Genomic DNA, 19,433 nt, shown 5'->3' with positions numbered 1-19,433 from the left:
AAACATAATAAACATATATAATAAGGACCTTTACATATAATAATAAACATTTCCACATATCATCTCCGATATCCACCAGACTCTCAGTTGCGTGATATATCAGCTGTTAAGGATTCCCCTCTGTTCTTACGTCACCGAGCTTTCTGATTGGCTACCTGTCACATTCAGCAGGTTGTATTCTCGTTCCCAGTCAGTGTAAACCTCACAGGCTGCGATAAAAAGGCCAAGACAACCCAAATAGGGTATATTCAGGATTTAGCTGGAACACCAACATGCAGAAGCCTTATCTGACGGTTCCCCCGGGCTGCAGCAAAATTTCCAAGTCTTGACCGGTCCGTGGTAATAAAATAATAAAAAGGTTGGGGACCACTGCTGTAAATGATGCGCTGCTGTGTGATGTGAATGTTCTTCTTCTGCACATGCCTAGACCGTTCACAGAAAGGTCTCATTGAGGTCAAGTTTAATTATTGATGAATAATTAAACTTAAAATAATAAATAATAATATGAATGACCATGCAAAAACAGATCTGATTTCAGCAAAATATCCGAATTGAGCATCAAAATGAGCATCAAAATGTGGCTCCTGGCCGGCAACGTTCAAGTCCTCTGTAAAGCTGAGTTTGTTTTGTATCTTTTCCAGGTTTGTCTTTTTCCATGCTTTCTTCAGCGCCAAGAAGACTACTACCTCGGATATCGCAGAGACAAGCAGAAATCTTTCCATCCCACTGGATGACGAAACCAGAGGAGCCCTTGTTAATTCATTCTTCGGGTTAGACAACTTTTTTCCAACATTTATTTATTGCAAGTATTTTTATTTTTATGAAACTAACAAGAAAGAAAATTTATCTCGGAGTAACCTCGGAGAGAGATTTTGAGTTCAAGAAAAACATTAATTTATGTTCCTTACTGTTTGCATGTAGGCTGTAAAGCAACCTGCATCATATAAGGAAAACAACAAAGATTAATTGTAATTATTTGGATTACTGAAAAGATCTTCAACTAATTTAATATTTGATTATTAGCTACTAGAGTGTACAGACTCAAAAAAGTCCATTTGCAGAAAGAATGACACACTCAGAGCAGTATTTAGGCCAAAACTGTACAAAAATATATAAATTTTGCATTTAAGATAAAAAAAAAGCCTTTGTCTGTAAATATGTCCTACCCAGAAATTAAGTAACATAGTTTTTTCTTCATAGTTTTTCTTCATAGTTTTTTCTTCACCTTTTGCTGCAAAGTTTGTTAAACAAGTGTCAGATGGCTGAGTGAAACTCTTTTTTTGTCCAAAGGAAGGTATACATACGTTTTCCTATCTTCCATCCAGACTTCTCATGTCCTTGCACCACATGCCACTCATCGACGACAGCGCAGCTGTCAGTCAGAAGCGATCTGTTGGTGTAACGGCAGATGGCACCATGTGGATCTACCACCTGGTCCAGTATGCTCAGCTGCTGCTCAGCCATCCCAAACACGTTCAAAGCGTCCAGCCGTTCAGCACTGAGCAAAAACAGGCCTGGAACGGGTAGGACAGAGCAGGATTATGCCTTATTTTACATGCCTGATCACTTACAGTTTAAAGAAAATGTTTTGGGTTTTTTTGTTTGTCAGCATGCTGGAGTCAGTGGCCAATTTGAAAAGAAAAGCAAAGAAAGGCCGGACGACAGAGAGCGCTGCGTTCCAGCAGCTCTTCCTGCTGATCGGCATGCTCCTCTTCAAGGTAAAAGCAGCTTTTTCACGATTAATAACTGTGCTTCCATTGAACCTATAATTGTAATTACGAAAAGAAATCTGCTTAATGGAAACATACAAATTTTGAAAAATCTCACACCACTTGGTAAAACGTTTTTGCAAGGTGACGTGTTTCTTTTGGCTGCATCAAAATTGGTGTATTATGCAAAACTGCAATGGAAACAATTTATCACTAGTCACATGATCAACACCCGGATGTTACTACTGGTGGAAAAGAGGAAGAAGATAACAGGAAGTAGTAGGAGGATTATGGTGCAGGATGTTTTTTTTAAAACTTATTCACATGATTTTAAGTGCATTTAAACTTTAATGGAAAAACGCATAAATTGTTTATTTTTTGACGAATATGGAATATTGACACAGTTTTGGGCACTTTTGTAATGGAAACACTTCTGCAGGAGATGATTTCTGCAACTCTTAGAGTCCAGATGTTTAATTTGAATTTCTCTCCCTGAAGGCTCCGGATGAGGTGCTGGACATCATGAAGGACCTGCAGAGCTGCATTGATAAAGCCCAGGAGAAGAAAATCAACAAGAAGAAGAAACAACAAGGTGAGGCTGCATAACTCCGATTTCAATATTCAGCACCGACCTTCAGAATAATAATGAACTCCACCTGTAACATGAACGTGTTGCAGCTATGGACAAGGAGGAGCCAGAGTGGGTGGAGGTGATGGTCGACATCCTGCTGTCCCTGCTGTCCCAGCAGAGTCGACACATCAGGCAGGTCTGCAAGACGGTCTTCAGCTCCATCTGCCCCCACGTAACTGCAGCAGCACTCACTGCCATCGTAGACGTGAGTAATCAGTCCAAGCTGGATTTTAAAACTGTACATTTTCAGGAAGTAACATGTTATTTATTTTATTTGACTAATTTCCCGAACATTTACTTATATTTGTTTCTGTCCCTCTTGGCTGAAGCATCTTCATTTTAAATGTTACTTCTATGACATCTTTGATGGGGGTTGTGGGAATTTATCGAGAAACTTGCATTGAAAATGGGGTTATGAATTGAGTTAATCTAAAATTGATTTTTATCAATCGACTAACGATTAATTAAGAGGCCAGTTGTCTCTTGTATATCCACCATCTTTCCATAACACAATTATTTTTCAGAATATCCTGGATTTTTAAAATTTATTACATTTTAACTTTATTTTGTCAGCTGTAATAAATGCTGACTGTATAAACAAAAGCACCTTCTTTTGTCTGTAAATACATCAGTACATTTTTAATAAGTTGTTGCTGCTCCACCATGAGGCTGAATGAGAGTTATTAAGGCAGAACTTCAGGAGATTGTTTAGATTTCAAAACAGAAATGGATAAATGACATTTTGCGTCCCACACCGGACGCCGCATGCCAATATTTTGCCATAACTGAATTATTAGAATAATCTAAGGCCAAGAAAATAAATTTTGATTGTCATCTAATTTAGTAATTAATTAATTGCTAACTGAAGTATGCAGACTCAAAAATGGGCATCTGCTGAAAACAAAAATATTCTGAGCATGTTTGACTTAAAATTGCATGTTTTTAAGACAAAAACATCCAATTTGTTATCTTAAATACATGTTACATTTAAGAAACAAACACTTTTGTCCACATATTTCACAACCAAACACCTGAAGTGGCATAGCTTTAGCTTTACGTGGTTCAAGTTCACAAAAGGATTGCTATGTTGTTGCATCATAGGCAATAAAATGTTTTATTTTATATTAAAAACATACATTCATTTATTTGTTTGTTTGCATCTTTTAATGTATTTCTAATATATTAAAAAGCCTTAAATGAAGATATGGAGCATCTGCCACTTAGTCATCAGAATAATCAATAAATGAATCAATAACTACGACCATTTTTAGTTGCAGCCCTAAAAAATTGGAGAAAAAGGTACAACTTTTAGTCAGATGTAAAAAACCAGATTTACTGCTTGTGTGAATTTTTTCAGGAAGTGTTGCTGTGTTTTTCTGAAAGGTCTTGGACCCAGACAAGGAAGATGAGGAAGACGGCGCTGTAGTCGTCACTGACGACGGAAACAAAACACAAAAGAAGTTGAAGGATGATGATGACGAGGAACAAGATGAAGACATGGAGGTTACAGACTTTCCCTCTTCTGTAGTTTCACACTTTACAGATCTAGAGACTGATTTTACAAAAATATTTTATGGCTAGGATGATGAGTCGGAGGATGGCTCTGATGAGGAGAGTGAGGGTGAGGAGGAGGAAAAAGAGATGGAGGAGGGAGAAGTGGACCAAAACTTTCGCCTTGAGCTGATGAAGGTCCTGCAGCAGCAGAACGCTCTGGTGAGTCATCCAGTCAGCACTTCCTGTCTGGTTCCAAGTCCAAACCTCTTCAGCTTATTTTAGTAATAATATGCTGCTTATTTAGGCCACTGAGGAGGACGCCAGCAGCGATGAAGATCTGGATGATGAAGCTATGATGCAGCTCGATAAGAGCCTGTCAGCGCTGTTCTCAGAACAAAAGAAGAAGACTGAGGAAAAGAAAAATGAGAAGATGAAGCTGCAGAAAGAGAGGGGTCTGGTCCGGGACTTTAAGATTAAGGTAACTGGCCCTCAGCCAAGATGGCATCAAGATAACATCGCCAATCTTTTTTATACCACATCTGGTTTTAATATGTTTTCTTTTCTTGCTTTATTTTCTAAAAGAAAAAAAAATTGCAAATGACAAAAAAAAAATCAAAAATGTTTTTTATTTCAATCATCTCAATATGAGTTGTACAAACTACAAGAAATTAATCATTATATTAGCAGAATTTAGAAGCAATTTTACCAGAAGAAAGTCTTAAAATTATGAGAAAAAAATTGTTTCAATGAGGAAAAAAGCTCGCATAATTAATGTTTTGTTGTTGGTTTATTGTTTTTCTTTCTTGTCTCTCTTTCTACCAAAAACTGGATAACAAAACTCTTCAGTCTGGTGCATTGGTCTTAAAAAGCCCCTTTTTTGAGGACAATTTTGTTTAAAGAGACATCAGATTTAAAATGTCTTCCAGTTCCAGTGCTAAATGTTAATTTTATTGATCTTTGAGAACCAAATATCAATAATGTACAATGTTCTTGCATTATTTTGCCATTACCATTATATTACTAGAAAATGGTATCACAGCAATAATATTATTGTTTATCGCAATAACTTCTGTGACAATTTATCACCCAGAATTTATTTATTTGTTTGTGACCTAAACTGGATAACATAATATTACGACTTTATTCTGGTAATCTTCATATTCTCATTTTATTATGATTGTTGTAGTGTCAGTTATGTTTAGCAAAGAGTGAGGAAAAACTGTTTCAAGAACCAGGGTAAGAATATATATTCTTTATCAATATTTAATTTGAAAGCTTCATGAGTTTGAAGACTCTGCTCCCTGAACACAGGAGAAAAAGAGCTTCAAGCAGAACACAGCACCCAGTTTTATAGAAAAGGTTTCTAAATGTGCGGCAAACTAATGGTGGTAGAGGGCCGCACTGGGTTAACTCGAGGAATCTCATCTGTTCGATACGTTTCAATCAACCCCAGGCCACTTCTTTGTTCAGTCAATTTTCGGTTTATTCCATTTTAGATTGTCAAGCTTCAAACTTTGCAAGGACTGAAACACAGTCTGACCAGGCCAAACAATCAACGGCACCACAACACGGTCAACAGAAACTATGACCACCCTGTGGACCCACTTCCTCATCCACACAAAGCCAGTAACCTTCCCATTCATACTTGGTGATGGTCATACTGTCATACCAATAATTACTTATTTTATTCATATGGCTCTTACAGTTTCATTCCATTCACATAGTTTGACAATCTACTTAATTACAAAACAGAAAGAATGCACATGTTCTTTCATAAGGGACATTAAACATTCAAGGACATCTTGAGGGTGCAAACAAGAAACAATTGAATAACTTTATTGTAATGCAGAGTTCAGAGAAACGACTTCAGAAGACTCATGAGTACGTTCATTACACAAGAATCATGACAATGTCATGCATTGATTCAGTCAGTAACCATAGTAATCTTAAAAGTGTTCTGTATTGATTTACTCATAATCATAGTATCCTTAAAATTTTCCACTATACTGTTTTGTAATATTATGACTTTACCTTTGCTTAAAAAAGAAAGAAAAGAAAAATCTTAGTCAGACATTTTTTTGTAGAGTTGACCTGAATTCATCGTTGAAATAAATAGAAGCTGTAAACGAAGCTCGTCAAACTAAATGGCAGCTCTGGGCGATCTGCCATCACATGTATGAAAATCCGAGAAGTGCACTGGTGAAACAAAGTACAGAAATCTTCAAAGACTAAAAATGAATTAATCAATAACATTGATTCATTGCCCAACACTAATCTCATTGGCTGCTTTAGACATGGAGTAGGGAAAACCTCTCTGTCACTGCCCTGCCAGCATGCCTAGGTGGGCCCCATATGGGGAAAAGGAGGCCAGCCCACATGGGTTTGCCCATGTAGGGCCCATGTGGGCTGTGGCCCTACATGGGCAAGTCCATGTAGGGCCACATGGACTTGCCACGTGGAACCCACGGACAAACCTATATGGGACCCATCTGGTCTGCCCTCTTTTTCCCCATATGGGGCCCACCTAGGCATGCTGGCAGGATGATAACATGTCCATTTCAGGTGTTGGACCTGGTTGAGGTGTTTGTGGCCCGGCAGGCCGGCAGCCCTCTCATTCTGGGTCTGGTGGAGCCGCTGCTAAACATCATCAACAGAGGAATGAGCTCTGGGAGTGAGCAGCAGGAGCAGGACTTCCTCCGCAGAGCAGCAGATATCTTCAGGTAAAAACTGTCTCAGGTTCTGACCAGGATTGTAATAGTTTGGGGGTTACTTTTATTCCATTGTGACTTTTTGTAAGTTTGAATTCATTTTTAGAGTGTTTTTTAGCAAATAAACACTCTAAAAACTAATATTAAGTCAAGTATTATTTAGTTTTAGTTTAGTTTTTGTACTTTTTTCATACTTTGGTTAAATGCAGATTTCAAAATGTCAAAATATTGACCTTCTGAATAATTTAAGTATTAATTACATCAATTGGATAATTAATACTCAACAGAAGATATGATATTCAAAAAATGTATTCAATTATTGTTGAACAACCAACTGACTCGTTTTTTTGCCCAACTTTTGCATTTGACAGGTGATGGAAACTGCTTGAGTTGGGGAACAAATAAATCAACTTCATATCTGTTCAAAAGACTAATAAATAAACACCAAATGAAGGATATTAGCTATAATTTCAATAAGTTTCAGTTTATAAACGCATGATGTAGTTCAATTTAATTATACTTTTTCCCATTTATTACCATTTTTATTTATTTCAGTTAAAAATGTTTCCTGAATTTCAGTTTAAGTTTTAGTTAGTTTTACTTAAATTTTACTCAGATCTACTGCTCCAGACATCTGGTTTAAATATCACCAGGGGGAAACGCTGGGTGTGTATGATAATGGGTGGATGGATGTGGCTACCTTTTTCATCAGAATAATCAACATATTAATTGATTACTAAAATAATCATTATTTGCTGCCCTCTAAGTAACAATGAAACAATTGTTGTAGAAGTTTAAAGAGGACTTTTAAAAGAAAAAATCAATTTTCTCTCATCAGGTATAACTGCTGGTAAAGGTAAATGTAATTTTATTTAAATAACACATTTTCAGCAACAAGGCAATACAAAGTGCTTTACAGGAATTAAAAGGAAATACAAACAAAATAACAAACCAAAGGAAAGAGCAAAATAAGAAACAGAATCTGATGTTGATCTAAGTACGTAGACGAGGTGCTCCTGTTCAGGGTTGTTGGATAAGAAACCTCTGGTCAATTCCATTTCTGGGTTGGTAGGAATAAGAGTCTAAAAAGTAGTTGCTAAGGTAGTTTTTCTGGATTCTAAATTTGTTCTAATCCCTGCTCTGGTGATGCTTCCCTAAGCTTTTATTTGAAACTTTTGCAGCTTTATAATTTAATAATCTAAAACCTAATTTGAACTTTTTCCTTCTCTTTTCCAGGAACCATTTGTGCAGGTCCAAAGTTTACTGCAGGACTGCCGGTGACAGGCAGGGGGAGCTCCACGACCTGCTGGACCAACTGATGAGCAAAGCCCAGAAGCTGTCAGATTCCTCTCTGTGTCTGTACTACTTCAGGTATCAGGCTACAGAAAATGATGTTGAACTTTCTCACATGCCTCCCTTCCATGTTTGTGAACTCTCCTCTAATGACCCCCTCAAGGAAAAACACAGTTCACAAAGGAAAGCAGATTGTTTTTAACCCATTTATGTGAATTCATTGCTGATGTTATGTTTCCTTTCAGTGCGTCTCTTTATGTGGTGAAGGTGCTGCGTGGCGCTCCACCCACTGAGACCAAAGAGGAGCCAACAGCTGACGGAGCAGCAGCATCAGTAAATGATGTATGTTTACACACTTTGATCCAGTTCATGGTTGCATTTCACTTGTTGTGACCTTCTCACTGCAGGAGGCTGCTGTGTTTAGATTATAGGAAACACATGGTGCTTCACCCAACATTCAGATGGTTTAGTTGGCAGCAGGTGTTAGCAGCTGACACTTTCCACACTGCAAAACACAAAATCTTACCCAGTATCTTTGTCTTGTTTCTAGTGCAATTATCTTATTACACTCAAAATGAAACAAAACTAAGTTACAAATAAATTAGTTTTGTTTTAAGTCAATAATTCCATAATATTGATAAAAAGTACTAATTACAAGTGAAATAGTCTGGCAGTGGGACAAGACAGTTCCTACATTATAAGTTCAAAAGTTTTGTTCCACTAGCACAACATTTCTCAACGGGACGTTCAGAGGACACCAGGATGCGCTGGCAGAAATATTTACAAAAGGGAGACGTTTGCTTGAAGGTGAACTTTACACCTTAGATGCACAACAATACCAGTTTAGACTTTGAGCTACATGCAGACAACTGTGATGTGTAACATTAAAACATGCTTGGCTGCAAGCTTGTTTTAATGTACAGCATCGATGCAGCCCCGGCTCCAGAGGACTTTAGCAGGGGGGCATTGGTTTTCTTTGGGGGAGGGGCTTTTACTCTAATATAAATACATAAACAAGCCTTTATGTAACCTTTAAAATAAAAATAACTATGTTTATTTGTACAGAATAAACAATAAGGATGTAAACAGTGACATGTATAAAATGCTCAAAAAAACACGTTACGACATATTAACAATGGCACAGAGAGGGGAAATCCAGGAGCCCCTACTGCAGTGGTTCCCAAACTTTTTCACCTGGCCCCCCTGTGGATTACCAAAATGGAGAGGCTGCCTGGTTGAATGATGTGTATGAGTGGTGGGGGGAGTGGGGGGGTGATCGACTTATTTTGGGGGCAAAATGAATTGAAGTAGCTGAACATAGACAACATTGTCAGTAGCCTAGAGGCTACTTGTTACGCTTAAGGTGCTGTGTTGATATTAGCTAGTCATCATTTAGCTAACATTACCTGCATCCCAGTGACGTGCGGTCAGGGGAGCCACCTGTCATCGTGGAAAAATAATATATAATGATAAAATAATTTATATTGCTATTTTCACCCTGTGGTTTGTACTACAAAGTACCTATTTTTCATTTAACTTGACCAATTCTGATGATTTTTTCTTCAAAATCGCTAAATGTTTGCAGTTTCCCATTCAATGCTCGGAAGCGAAGTCGGTGATGCAGGACAGATCTGCATTACCAGCAGATAATGCAGATCTGCCGATCTGTGGCGAGCAGAACAGATTCGAGGTGAGGCAGACAGTTGTTTTGCCTCAAGCCAGGGGGCGCTCATGATCCCAGACATTGTGACTCCACAATTGCAGAGTAAGAGACAGTAACAGCAAGCTAGCAGCTAGCCATGCAGTAAAGTCAAGTGCAGCGATACATTTATTAATAATCCCAAAGTAATCATTAAGCCTAAAACCATACTACTGCAGCAGACTGAATGTTCTGCTCTTTGTGTGAGAAATATCTGAGTTTTTTTTTTTGTGGCGTTGTTGTCAGTTGCTATGGCAACGAGTCTGCTTGTAGCTGCGCTGATACAGCGAGAGAGACATGGTTTTGAGTTGTTCTTTAACGATTTTTCCCTTTGCTGTAGAGCACAGCACTAAATTTTTGCCCTCCAGCATTGTCTGCATGCGCAAAATTTTCTTATGTAAACAATAACTTGCATGGGGTCTAGATTTGTAAATCTGATTATGATTAAGTCAATGCCACACCAGCTATGAACCTCACTGCACGTCACTGCTGCATCCAGCAGCTTTACTCAACTCAGTCGGTTAGTTTGGAGGAAAAACTGTGAAAAGTTCTTTGCGTTTTGCTGCCGTGATTCTAACACACCTGTAGCTCCGCCCAGCAGCAGCAGGTCTCCTTCACAGGTGGAAACCCAGCGCGAGCGTCGTAGCGCTCATGTTGCGTTTAAAGGCGGCTCGGAAAAACAGGTTACAACATGTTAACAACAGCTTATACAGTTTTAACTGCTGAAAACGGTGACAGAGGACACAGATAAGTGCAGAAGCCCCGACTGTATCAAATTGACAGAGGAATAACAGAAAGTTGGTCATTCTAAAGTAAAACCCCAGTCATACAGCGTATCAATTCAGACTTACACTGACTGATAGCCTTGCTGTGATTCACTTGTCAGTTGGTTTTTCCAAAATTTTATGGTATGTAGATTTTATACTTTGTCAGTGTGGTCATATCATAGCAACAACTTGTATTGAAAAATGTTTTAATGTCCAAAATCCTTCCATCGGTGACACTACGGTAGAGAGCATCGTTTTACCCTTCTCTGGGAAACTAATCATTTAGTTATGTTTTTCTGTAATGATTTTTTATGATAAATACAGAAACATTAAATAAGCATCATAACAGCAACAATAATGATAATAATAAAATAACATTCAGTGGAGGTAGCCTACATCTTATTTGATGGGGCAGTAACAGACCTGGGTGACGGATTGGGGAGCAGTGGCCCAAAAAAGCTTAAGAACAAACCACATATAAGCATTTTTTACTGATCTCTTATGTCTTGCTGAAAAGTTATTTGTAAGTTAGATTTGTCTTATTTTAAGTGTCCTAACATATGTGCACTAGAAACTAGACAAAAATCCTGTATTGATGTTACATGTGCATCCTTTGCTAAAACTGATCAATCACTCACAATTGCTGATAAATGTTCTGCCAGTGATTGTGTAGCAATAAATTAATTCTTTACATGTACTCTTTCTAAATAATATAATTCTAAATATTTTTATTCTAATTATGCAAATATAACCAAAAATATATTTATTTTTGAAGATTTCACACATTTTAATTGGGAAAGAAGGCAAACATCATGGAGAATGCTGTACATAACATGTTTGCTAATTATTGTCCTCAGCCCAATATAAACTGCATCATTGACCATAGAAACAGTTGCTGCCTCACATTTTCACAGTGACTTTACAGCTGAAGGATGAAGCTGCTGTCAGATGCCTTCAAAAAAAATTAATTGAAAAGAATCTAATGAAAGGGGATCCTGACATTTTTGGCATTAAAAGAAAAAACGTCTCCAGTGTTTTCAGTTAATTAGTTTATTATAAGCCAGAGATGACAGCTTTTACTTCCCCAGGTTTTAAATGTTTTTAAGTGGTAAAAGAAAACTCTATTTAATATATATATATATATATATATATATATATATATATATATATATATATATATATATATATATATATATAAAAAATTCCCCTCTCACCCTCCGTGGGTGGTCTCTTTCATCCTCTGAGCTCGGGTCCTCTACCAGAGGCCTGGTAGCTTCAGGTTCTCCTCCAGTATCTTGGCTGTGCCTAGAACTGCACATTTCTGGACTGAGATGTCTGATGTTGTTCCTGGGATCTGTTTGAGCCACTGCTCCAGTTTGGGGGTGACTGCCCCGAGGGCCCCGATGACCACAGGCACCACTGTGGTCTTCACCTTCCAGGCCTTCTCCAGTTCCTCTCTGAGGCCCTGGTATTTCTCCAGTTTCTCCTTTTTCCTGATGTTGTGGTCACTTGGTATTGCTACATCCACCACAACGGCTTTCCTCTGTTCTTTATCCACCACCACAATGTCCGGTTGGTTCGACATTACCATCTTGTCTGTCTGGATCTGGAAGTCCCACAGGATCTTAGCTCGGTCATTCTCCACCACCTTTGGGGGTGTCCCCCATTTTGACCTCGGGGCTTCCAGTCCATATTCTGCACAGATGTTCCTGTACACTATGCCCACCACTTGGTTATGTCGTTCCATGTATGCTTTCCCTGCCAGCATCTTGCACCCTGCTGTTATGTGCTGGACTGTCTCAGAGGCCTCCTTGCACAACCTACACCTTGGGTCTTGTCTGGTGTGGTAGATCTGAGCCTCTATTGCTCTGGTGTTTAGGTCCTGTTCCTGGGCGGCCAGGATGAGGGCCTCTGTGCTGTCCTTGAGTCCAGCTTTCTCCAGCCATTGGTAGGATTTCCTGATATCAGCCACTTCAGTTATTTGTCGGTGGTACATCCCATGTAGGGGCTTGTCCTCCCATGATGGTTCCTCCAGCACCTCGTCCTCTGTTCCCCATTGTCTGAGACATTCGCTGAGCACATCGTCCGTTGAGGCTTTGTCCTTGATGTATTTATGGATCTTAGATGTTTCATCCTGGACAGTGGCTCTCACACTCACTAGTTCTCTGCCTCCTTCCTTACGGCTCGTGTACAGTCTCAGGGTGCTGGATTTGGGGTGGAACCCTCCATTCATGGTTAGTAGCTTCCGAGTCTTAACATCCGTGGCCTTCATGTTAAGACTCGGAAGCTACTAACCATGCATGGAGGGTTCCACCCCAAATCCAGCACCCTGAGACTGTACACGAGCCGTAAGGAAGGAGGCAGAGGACTAGTGAGTGTGAGAGCCACTGTATATATATATATATATATATATATATATATATATATATATATATATATATATATTTTTTTTTTTTTTTTTACATTTTTACCATCAAACATTGATTTGTCTAAATTGCTGAATTATTTAAAGTTTTTTAAGTAGAATATTATTTTTATCTATTTTCTAAAATGAAACAGCATCTAGATTAATCACTAAGATGAATATAGATAAATTGTAGCAACAATTTATTGTGAGGGTAACAACCATCAAACCATAATTTTCATGGTTGATAGACAAAAAAAATCACTTATTTTGAAATGTTCTGACCAGTACAGACATGAACATAACTGTGACTGTATGAGTTGAGGAATTGTCTTGTGATCAGAAGGTTGTGGGTTCAATTCCAGCCACTGGGGACTTAACCCCAAATTGCCTATTGATCTGTGAATGTGACTCTAGTGCTTTGAGTGGTCAAATGATTGGAAAAGCTCTATATAAGTTCAGTCCATTTAATTTGTCCTGTAGGACAAATTTCACAAGGCAACAAAAAAGGGATTATGAAACAAATGTTTTTTGGGAGGGCTGGTTTTTAGGCACTAGTCATCTTTATTCACCAGTAGCTTGACTGGGCGTAGTAAATGGACCAGGGCTGGGAATAGAACCTAGGACAGCTGCATCAAAGTCTGTAGCCCTGACATGGGTCACCTACAGTATATTATGTCCCAAACCTTTTTTTAAGAATTTGGAGCCATTTCATACAGAAACATCCAGCATGCAGCATTTCTTGTGTTAAGCCACTCCTGAACCAGACGTCCATATTTGTAGCAGAAAAAAAGGACTGGGTTGTTGTTCATCTCTTCAAATGAAAGTAAATTTGGTTTTCTGTTTGTAAGATAAGGTCTCAGATTCAAGGACTTCAATTTTGATTATAGTGAAATTAGCTCTGTAATCATTTATTTTAATAGTTGATTATTCTGGCAATTAATCACTGAATTGGATAAAAATATTGGCAGCTTCTGAAGATTTTTCATTTAACCTCATAAACCTTTTTTATACAATATTAGAAACAGATTGAAGGATGAAAATAAATATAGAATTAAATAATTTTTTAAAATAATAAAATAAGCTGTTTGTGGCCTAAAATGCAATAACATAGCATTCCTTTAGTGAATTTGAAGTGAAGCTAAAATTATTCCTCTTGAGGAGATTTTGGTAAAACATATTTACAAACAAAAGCATAATGTATGTATATTCCTTTACAGTTTTGGCAAAATTGCTGCTAAGAATATGGTGTTTTTGTAACAAATGTCATTATTTTGAGTGAATATGCCACTTTCCGGTTAATCACTTACTAAATTATTTTACAAATTTTTTCAATAATTGATTAATTATGATTAATCATACAGAAAAAAAGCTCATTTATAGGTTAAACAGAAAAGAAAGTGAAACGGTTTCTGGGAGCAGTTTTGGATTTTAACTGCTCTGAATATGTTAAATATGTTAGTTTTCAACACATTTTTTGAATCTGTATAATTCAGTTTATGATTAATCAATTACTAAATGATTATTTCAATAATCTATTAATCCGATTAATTATTTCAACCCTAATTCAAATATATTGACATTCACCAGCTGCTCATACCATAGAATCAGGAAATCTGCTGTACTGTGAAACAAACTCATTTACAGGTAAAAACCAAAGAGAAAGTGAAGAAGTTTCAGTGAGAGCAGCTCTGACAGGCAGGAACAAGATGGTTAGTGTACAGCAGAGAAGCAGAGCAGAGCAGCACATCTGATGGGCTTTTTCCCCCCTGGCTGTCATTTTATCCTGTCATGAGTGGGAAGTGAGCCAGCAGGAAGGATTTCAGGACTCAGAAGCAGCTAAATGGGAGTCTAGCTTGACTTGTCTGAATTTAAAGCTTTCTCTTTCTGCCAACTTCTCAGACAGAAAGTCTGAACCCTCACGCCTATCTCATGTCGTTTTTAACCACAGCTGAAGTTTATGGGGAGCGTGGATGTGGATCGGGTGTCGAACCTCTTCAGAGAGGCTCTGATCTCCTTCATGAGCCGGAGGAAGAGCCCTCTGACCTCTCAGATGTTCACCGACCTGTTCACCAGATTCCCTGTGAGTCCAAGCGCACACCTTTACTCATAGTGTCTCGTTCAGAGCATAAATGACACTTTGTGATGGTTGGTCCAGGTTTTATGTGTGAACCTCCTGGATACGGCTGTGCAGCACATCACATCAGGAGTCCGGGGACATCAGCAGGTAAAATCCTTCCTGCACAAACACAAAATAATAAATAAAACCAAACACTGATAATTAACATTTAACATGAACAAATTCTTATTTGTATTCAAACTGGCAAAAATCAAATAAAAGTGAATTAATTGAACTAATTCGATTACAAGAAACATAACTCTTGTTTCATGGATCTCATTTCATATGTAGTGTCAAGCGTGTGTGTTGGTTCTGCGGGCGATGCAGAGCAGAGACATCCAGCAGCTTCTGAGCAGCTATGAGTGGACGCAGCTCTGTGAGAAGGTCTCAGCGCAGCTGGTTTTGGTAAGGAAACACATCTCCACCATATCAGTGAAATCCGGCAGTGAAGATCCAGTTTGAATCCCACTTCTCTAGCCTTGGAGGACGCAACCTGTTTCCCACTTAGGGAAACACTTAGAGTGTTTGCTGTCCACCCTAAGTTACCAGGGTAACTCACTTTGATTTGGGACCTAAATTGTTACATTTTCTGCTGTGGTTCACTTTCATGCTGCACTGTGTCAAATGAAAAACCTGATCCCCCGTTGCTTGTGGTGGTGCTTCACCAAGAACCACTGAAGGAAATGACATGAAAAGTTCTGAAGACACTGAGCGTAAAATGTAAACCAAAATGGCGTCACATGTTAGCAGTTGTAGGATTTCTGCTTTGTTGTAGGCAAAAGACAAGCCAATTCTACTGCTACCTCACTTCTTTGTTTTGGTTGACTTTACCCAGAATGCCCTGTGCTATAGTCCACTTACTGCTTCTGGAGCAGTTTGTAGTCCACTTGGCATTCACATATGCATTCGAACCATACCAGAGTTTACTCCAACTGAACTGAGACCTGTGTTTTTAGACAGACCAGAGTGAGTATTTTTATTTTTTTTTTCAGATCAGTCAAGATAACAGAGTTTGCTGGACAATAAATTGTCCCAAAAGTTGTTGCAATAAACAATAATGTTGTTTGAGAACATTTTCAAGTGGTGCTGAATACTCCAGTCTTTGGTAGAAAGAAAGAGAAACTCGTGAAAAACAAGCCTACCCTCTGCAAGTGGAAATTATATTTACTGTGCAATTAACAGATTTTTTGCTGATTACGACATGCTTCTTCAGTTGTGCATTCACTCTTCCCCAAACAAACCAAACTTTGTAAACAAACAAATTGAAGGACCCTTAGTTACCTAACCAATGGCAAAGCATGTGTTAAACCTTAACTAGCGGTTTGTTGGAACTGTATTTAGATTATTTTACATTTACTAATCAGACTTTCCCTCCACTTCCTGCTCAATCACTCCAATCAGCAGCCAGGTTTGCCTCCTCCTGTTTAAAATCTGTCCCTCTCTGCTAGTGGAACTGATTGAAAGTCTTATTCATGCACACAAGGCACCGCGGTTCCACTTTGAGCCGAAATGTTCATTCAAATGCAAGCTTCAAGCCTGTTTGCGTTCTAATTACATTAATCTGGAACCTTTATGAGATTGCATGGTGCAGTGATAAATGATAATTGGAGGCGCTGCTCCTCTCGCTGTCCTCCTTGCGTCCTCCAGAGAGTGGAGGGTGAAGACATGCGTAATTACATGCTCCTGTAAATCGTCCCAGAACAGCTCCACCTCTGGTGCCTTTGCTCCTGAAATAAACGTAAGAACAGAACGATCCTGTCCTCCTTAACTGCCTTCACTGTCCTTGATTTCTGAGAGCTTCCTGCATTTATTTTGAAAGTAAGATACAAAACTTTTTCTTGTATTTCCAGATGTTTTTAAGTTGCTGTTTTGACAAGAAGTACAAAGATGAGCTTGTTTTAAACAGCTTATTTTGATATTTGTAAGGATTATGATTTAAAAATTATAATCTTTATGATTAATAATCATTAATTAATCATAATCATTATGATTATAATGAACTTGTTAAGTTTTTGTTGAAAACTTAAAAAGGACAAATACATGGAGACAAATCTGAAATGAGTTCAAATTAAGTTAAAATGTCTATCCATAATATCTGGGTATCAAATGCTTCAAATGAAATATTATCACTTATGACAATCAGAGAAGGGCAATTTGGCCATTTTGTAGCTGTGAGACCATCATTTAGGTCTGTTAAAGAAAAATTGACTATTTACATTTACCAACAACAAAAAAATCTTACTTGGGAAATAGATTATTTGCTGAAATACAATAAGATTTACTTCTTGTCTGGTCTCTTCCTTGTAAATGTACTTTAAATGTTTTTTTTAAGTGTTATTTAAGAATTGCTGGAAGAGACAAAATACTTGTCTCTTCCAGAAACCATTGTACAGCGCAGCTCTGCTTGGGTTGCTAGGTGATGGGACTAGGTAACGCCGCAGTGCCCATTGATTGTGACTTAACAATCAGGGGTTTTTTGAAATGTCTTGTTTTACAGACCGACCCAAACAGAAGTATAAAAACGGCAAATTGTGAATTTTGCTTGAAAGGTCCCTTTAAAAGCTTGTCTTGAACATTTAAGGACAAGCTTTGAAATGTAGGTTCTGCTAATTATGTTGGTCATAACTAGCAGGACAAGCATGATTTGTAATATAACTTCTCTGTTGTGTTCTGTCTACAGGGTCTGGGTCAGGTGGGTCAAGCTGAGAGCAAGGTGGCCAAAGAGAAGCTGGTCAAAACCCTGGAGCTCTGTCAGTTTGTGGTCAAGAACATTCACCAGCAGGTGGGTGGGCTCATGGTGATCAAATAAAGCTGGAATCAAAAATTGAAAAAAATCAACACAGTGCAGTTTTTGCGTTTTCTATTTGTGCAGAAATTGTTTGTGGACCTGGAGCAGCTAAAGAAGGCCCTGCAGACCCTGACCAGCAATGTCTCGTTCAAGAAGACGGGAAAACTGGAGGACACCTACTGGGCCGTGATGAAACACTTTGGAGTGATGTAAATTATAGAGATGTTTTTATAAGCACAATTTTTGTATTAATAGTTGGGCTGCAACTAACAATTATTTTAGTAATTGATTATTGTATTAATTATTCAGATGATTAACTGGATAAAAAATTGGCACATTCTGCAGATTTTTTACATAATCCCTTAAATAAAATTTAATACAATATTAGAAATGCATTAAACTTTGCAAATAAGTACAAATTTATTATTTAAATAAGAAAATAAACACTTTATTACCTAAACTTCAATTGGTTTCAGTTAACCAATTAACAATTGGATAGTAAACGGTGCTTTATAAATATTTTTTTGCAAGATTTGAAACAAATGAAGCTACAATTATGCCACCTGAGGAGTTTTAGGTTGAACATATTTGCCATTAAAAAGGTTTATATGTGTGTGTGTGTGTGTGTGTGTGTGTGTGTGTGTAAAATATGTTTATATTTTTGTACAGTTTTGGCTTACCTTCTGCTTCAAATGTGTTGCTCCCTCAGCAGTTGGCCTTTTTTCAGTCTGTATATTTCATTTAACAATTTATCGGTTACTAAATTAGATGACACTTATTTTGAAATGAAATGAAATGAAATTTTATTCGAACATGATACAAATATAAAAATAAAATAGTGCACAGTAACAAGAAGTGCATAAGAAAGAAGAGAAAATACAGATTTTTTTGTTTCAGTTAACATATCATGCTCAAAATGGGGTAGGAAGAAGTGAGAACTTATAAACTCCTACCCCCTAATAATTGATTAATCACAATTAATTGTTCCAGCCCTAATTTACAATCTGGTGTAGCTTATAAAAATGATAATTTCATTTGGTTATAACTTTTATATTTTGCTTCTAGGAAGCCCAAAGTTGATAAGACAAAGCCTAACAAGGACAGCGAGCAGGAGGCCGCTCCCAAGACGATGAAAGGTTTCCTGCCAGAAACAAAAAAACGTAAAAAGCGCAACAAGCCTGTTTTGGAGCCAGTAGGGGACAAATCGGCCCCAGTCACCAAGCCAGGGGAGCAGAAAGGAATGACCAAAAAGAAACAAGACAAGAAGACTAAACAGAAACGACCGGCCGATGGTTCTGCTGCTTCACAGACCAACCCGGCCAAGAAGAGCAAAACGCAACCTGACAGGAAAGCTGGCAAAAAGAAGAAACCCAAGCAGAAGAAGGGAGGAGAGCAAATGTAATGTGGACTATTTAAATTGAAACAGAAAATAACATTTTAAACAAAAGCTTTTTTTTCCCTTTATTGCTACACATCAGGTCTAACTGTATGCTTACTCCAATATATACAAAATGAAAAGTGGAGATTTGTAGGGAGTGTAGTGAAAGATTATTTTTTCTAACATGTGACTGCTGTTGATATTAAAAAAAGACTGAAACAATAAAAATCTACTTCTCTGCCTTTAAATCCACCAGTTTCTCATAATTTCAGCTTTATTATGCAGCATGATATTCTATTCAGCATTAAATTAAATTCTCATTTCTGGCATTGTGCTGCTCAGGGTGGCAGCCCGTTGGAGTAGCTCTGTATTTTCACTAAGATTTATTTCTTTTTTCAAGCTTTTGTTTCTGCCTTCCTGAGGGAAATATTTCTTTATTTTGG

At 37.9% G+C, this 19,433-nt stretch overlaps 1 protein-coding gene across 1 annotated transcript in view; it reads left to right on the top strand.

Annotated features, from left to right (window-relative positions):
• The window catches only part of mybbp1a (MYB binding protein (P160) 1a), a 29,049-nt gene extending 9,831 nt beyond the window's left edge, over positions 1-19,218 (top strand). The window contains exons 11-27 of the mRNA XM_088012388.1: positions 642-770; positions 1,326-1,523; positions 1,610-1,718; positions 2,208-2,301; positions 2,388-2,545; positions 3,724-3,843; positions 3,922-4,053; positions 4,139-4,312; positions 6,397-6,554; positions 7,779-7,913; positions 8,081-8,177; positions 14,657-14,788; positions 14,864-14,932; positions 15,116-15,229; positions 17,505-17,606; positions 17,697-17,821; positions 18,678-19,218. Of these exons, the coding sequence (XP_087868514.1) occupies positions 642-770; positions 1,326-1,523; positions 1,610-1,718; positions 2,208-2,301; positions 2,388-2,545; positions 3,724-3,843; positions 3,922-4,053; positions 4,139-4,312; positions 6,397-6,554; positions 7,779-7,913; positions 8,081-8,177; positions 14,657-14,788; positions 14,864-14,932; positions 15,116-15,229; positions 17,505-17,606; positions 17,697-17,821; positions 18,678-19,014 (2,383 nt within the window). The 3' untranslated portion in view covers positions 19,015-19,218. The remainder of the gene's footprint in view (positions 1-641; positions 771-1,325; positions 1,524-1,609; positions 1,719-2,207; positions 2,302-2,387; positions 2,546-3,723; positions 3,844-3,921; positions 4,054-4,138; positions 4,313-6,396; positions 6,555-7,778; positions 7,914-8,080; positions 8,178-14,656; positions 14,789-14,863; positions 14,933-15,115; positions 15,230-17,504; positions 17,607-17,696; positions 17,822-18,677) is intronic.
• The last annotated feature ends 215 nt before the right edge of the window (positions 19,219-19,433 follow it).

Source organism: Poecilia mexicana, unplaced genomic scaffold (genome assembly GCF_051168715.1).
Source record: "Poecilia mexicana isolate PSO_F unplaced genomic scaffold, ASM5116871v1 scaffold_14, whole genome shotgun sequence".
NCBI classification, from domain to species: domain Eukaryota; kingdom Metazoa; phylum Chordata; class Actinopteri; order Cyprinodontiformes; family Poeciliidae; genus Poecilia; species Poecilia mexicana.
This window is presented reverse-complemented; position numbering and strand designations above follow the sequence as displayed.